General features: G+C 55.2%; 1 protein-coding gene across 5 annotated transcripts in view; it reads left to right on the top strand.

The window, feature by feature from the left end:
* The window catches only part of itga4 (integrin alpha 4), a 15179-nt gene extending 11664 nt beyond the window's left edge, over positions 1-3515 (top strand). For 4 of the 5 annotated variants that reach the window (XM_019871936.1, XM_019871938.1, XM_019871934.1 and 1 more), the window contains 5 exons: positions 1495-1620; positions 1994-2119; positions 2340-2441; positions 2528-2647; positions 2722-3515. In XM_019871936.1, the coding sequence (XP_019727495.1) occupies positions 1495-1620; positions 1994-2119; positions 2340-2441; positions 2528-2647; positions 2722-2835 (588 nt within the window). In that variant the 3' untranslated portion in view covers positions 2836-3515. Of the gene's footprint in view, positions 1-1425; positions 1621-1993; positions 2120-2339; positions 2442-2527; positions 2648-2721 lie in introns of those variants that run through there. The other variant, XM_019871939.1, reaches the window with a different exon arrangement.
* Positions 3516-3607: the final 92 nt, after the last annotated feature.

Raw genomic sequence — 3607 nt, 5'->3', positions numbered from 1 at the left:
CGTCCATTTGACGCCGGCCCTTGTGGTGTGTGTGCGCGTGCAGGAGGACAAGGTGGTGAGTTGCGATGTCGCGGAGGAAGCCAACCGCATCACGGTCGGAGTCGCCTGCAGCTTCTCCAGCCTCATCCTGGCATCTCGCTCCCTGGTAACGCTTTGAAATACGACGCGTATGACATCATGAAACGAGTCATCTCCTCTCATTTTTTCTTTTTTTTTTTTGCACTTGCACGTTCAGGCGACTGGGTTAGAATCATTTGGGACTTGGTTGCATGCTTCATTTTCAGTTCAGATTGTGCATTAGGGGTGGGTGGGGGTGGGGGGCTCACCAAGGACTGCGCTTGTGCCAACCGGCGACAGCAGAACCGTCATTCCATTTGAAAGGGACTCGCAAAGCTCTTGCAGGACAAGAAATGTGATCACTGTTGGTCGTTTTATCAGTGCCGGATGGAGTTTCACGCAAAAAAGTGACATCGCTCTTCGTTCTGATGTTCTTTTTCACAAAGTCGAATAACCTTGGTCAGCCCCAACGTCCAGTTGTGAAAGCCCAAAGAGCCGAGTGAGCGCAAGAGACGTGCAATTTTTGGTTTTTGTGGCAGGTGAACGTCAGCTTCCTGTTGGACGTCAACCGCAACGCGACACCGGGCCACCTGGTGGTTCACGCCCACGCCAGCAGGTGAGGAAAGCATTTCTTTTTTTTGGGGGGGGGGTATCCGCAACGCAACGGAAGATGACACGAGTTCGTGCCGCGTCCTCAGTGAGAACCTGGAAAGCTCCGAGTATCTCCACGACAACGCCGTCGCCTTGTCGCTTCCTCTCAAGTACGGCGTCGACGTCAACATCCACGGGTAACCCTTCATTCGTTCACTGATGCTCACTTGGATCGTATGAAATATCTTGTGATAACAATCAATGCAAGAAATAATCGATTGGGGGGCTGGGGGGGGCGGGGCATCAACAGCCGAACGAATGACGTTTGCCATTCGTTTGTTTTGACCAGTTTTGTGACTCCGACGTCGTTTGTGTTTGGAGACGACGCCGCGGCGGTCCAATGCTACTCGCAAAGCTTCAACTACACGTACAAGGTCACGCTTCATTCCTTGGTGGAGGTCGTCTCACTCATTCTTCTTGACTGTGGTTTCTCGCGCCATCAAACGGCGCGCCGATTCATGCGCCTCACCCGTTAACGCTTGCTTCCTCTCAAACTGGCGTCCAAGGGACACCTCCGCGTTCATCCGGGCTCGCAAATCTTTCACGACGCCAACAAGATAACGTTGACCCTCTCGGCCGTTCGCTCACATTCATCCGTTGTGCGTGCAGGTGTTGAATTCGGGTCCGAGCAGGTCGGTGGACACGCTGGTGGAGGTGACGCTCCCGAAGCTGCTGACGCCGTACCCGCACCGGTTGCTGCGGGTGGCGGACTGGCAGGTAGAGCGCCGTTAGCCCGCGTTGTCATGAGCCTTCGCGCAGTTGGGAACGATGTCATCGTGTCGGCAGACGTCACAAGGCGGCTGCTTTGTCAGCGACGCGACCGTCCCCGTCATCGACGGCTGCGATGTCCCGCGGGCGTCCCTCTTGAAACAAATCGTCTTCTTCTTCTCGTCCACCTCCACGCGCAACATGGTAAATGCCGCCGCCGTACGCCCGCGTGCCGCTCCTCACCGACTTCTTTTCACCTGTTGCAGACAACTCGAATTCGGGACGGATTACGGACTAACCTCGGGAGCGAGCGTCAAAAGCGAGCATGAGAAAGTGCCAGCGGAAGCTAACGTTGAAAGCTAGCATCAGATTTCTCCGCCACTTTTGACGTTTTCAACCCTGCTGTCCTTGTATCATCTTTCCTCATCTGAATTGTCACGCCAAAGTCTTTCAACTGGAGCCCGCCTAGCTTACCTCTTCAGATAACCGAGTTGCAACGGAAGGACAAGTGACGTGAGCTGCCAGCATGGCTAATGAGATGCGCGCGTGTTTGTGTTTTGTGTGGGCGCACGCGCAGTTCTGTGGGCGCGGCGACCAGCTGTGCGAGCGTCTGCTGTGTCGCCTGGGCACCGTCGAGGCCGGTCGAGACGCGACCATTCGGCTGGAAGTGCGACTGAACCCGGACGTCCTGCTGCAAGCGCCCGTGAGTTTCAACGAGTAGCCTGTTCGCTACTGCTAGCATTAGCATTCATCTCACAGGCAGTGAAATGTCAAAACGATCGCCCTCGCACGTCTGTGGCCGGCGCACGGGGGGACTGCGTGTCAAAACAAAACGGCGGGGCAAGAACGCACGTTGTTCACGCAGTCTGTCCGAGAACACGCGAGCGTCCATCCGGGTGGCAAAGCCGCTGCGTTCGTTTCAGGGTCGCCACGGCGTGGTCAAGCTGGAGAGCAGGGCGATGATGTCATCGCCCAAGAATGACCAACACACCGTCCTGGAGCGGGAGCAAACCCCCGCCGCGCAGGTAGGCGACCGATCCCTCGCACGCTGACACGACCACGATGGCGGACATCTTTGCGCATCCGGCCGTGCGTGCGTGCGTGCGTGCAGGTGGTGGTGGAGGCGCACTTCAGCCGAAAACCGTCGTCGGCGATCAAGGTGCTCATCATCGTGGTCGGTTTGCTTGTGGGTCTGACGATCCTGGCGGCGCTCATCTGGTGCTTGTGGAAGGTAAGCCTCCTTTTGGAAGGACGGGCGCCCCAAAATCTTCCGCAATCATCCTGACCCGTCGCGTGGCGGCGCAGGCGGGTTTCTTCAAGCGGGCCTCGCAGAAGAACAAGGATGAGGAGGAGAAGTTGAAGCGCGACAGCTGGGACTACGTCCCCAAACGCGGCGTCAGGGGCGAGAGCACGTCCTAACAACACGCGCAGGCGCCGCGCCGATGGCCGCGAAAACGGAGGGAGAAACCAAGGGCGGCGAGACTTCAGGTTTCGCCGAGACAACACTTCCTGTTGGCGGGTGACCCTTTCCCGCCTCGATTGCACCGCTTCCTGCTTGGCGTCCACCTTTTGCCGCTTGTCCGACAACACTTCCTGCTTGGTGGCCAGAGCTTCCTGCTCCACTTCCTGCCCGCCCCGGTGTACAACATTTGCTGCCCAAAAAGTCTTCTTCAAGCACATGACTTCCTCCTTTGCGTACAAGGCCTGCTGCTCCACTTTCCGATTGCCGTCCCGACATTTCCTGCTGAGCGATGAGACTTTGTGCCTTGAATGCAACACTTCCGGCTCCACTTCCTTCTTGGCATCTTTGCTGTCACATGACCACCGAGAGCTTGTCGGAAGTTGAAGTCACCGTCAACCTTTTTCCAAATTTTGTTTTTATTTTGACACATTTTGTTTTGTTTGTATGTTTTTAAAGTACTCGCTGCCTTTATTTTTATTTTTTTCCATTAATTTTTATGACGAAGAAGCTCGGGGCGCTTCACTTTGTGTCACTCGCATTTCACACTGGTGACTATTTTTTGCCCTCCTGATGTCAACTTGTGCACTGGAAAGTCTTGCTCGTGTTTTGAATAAAGTGCTAAGCTATTTTCTATCGAAAACGGACAACGCTATTTCCGTGACAATGCTCAACGTGACATAAAAGGTCCACCTGTGCTGCTCAGAGTGAAACAAAAAATGTCAACTTGAA

The sequence above is a fragment of the Hippocampus comes genome, unplaced genomic scaffold (assembly GCF_001891065.2).
Source record: "Hippocampus comes isolate QL1 unplaced genomic scaffold, H_comes_QL1_v1.1 scaffold277, whole genome shotgun sequence".
NCBI classification, from domain to species: Eukaryota; Metazoa; Chordata; class Actinopteri; order Syngnathiformes; family Syngnathidae; genus Hippocampus; species Hippocampus comes.
This window is presented reverse-complemented; position numbering and strand designations above follow the sequence as displayed.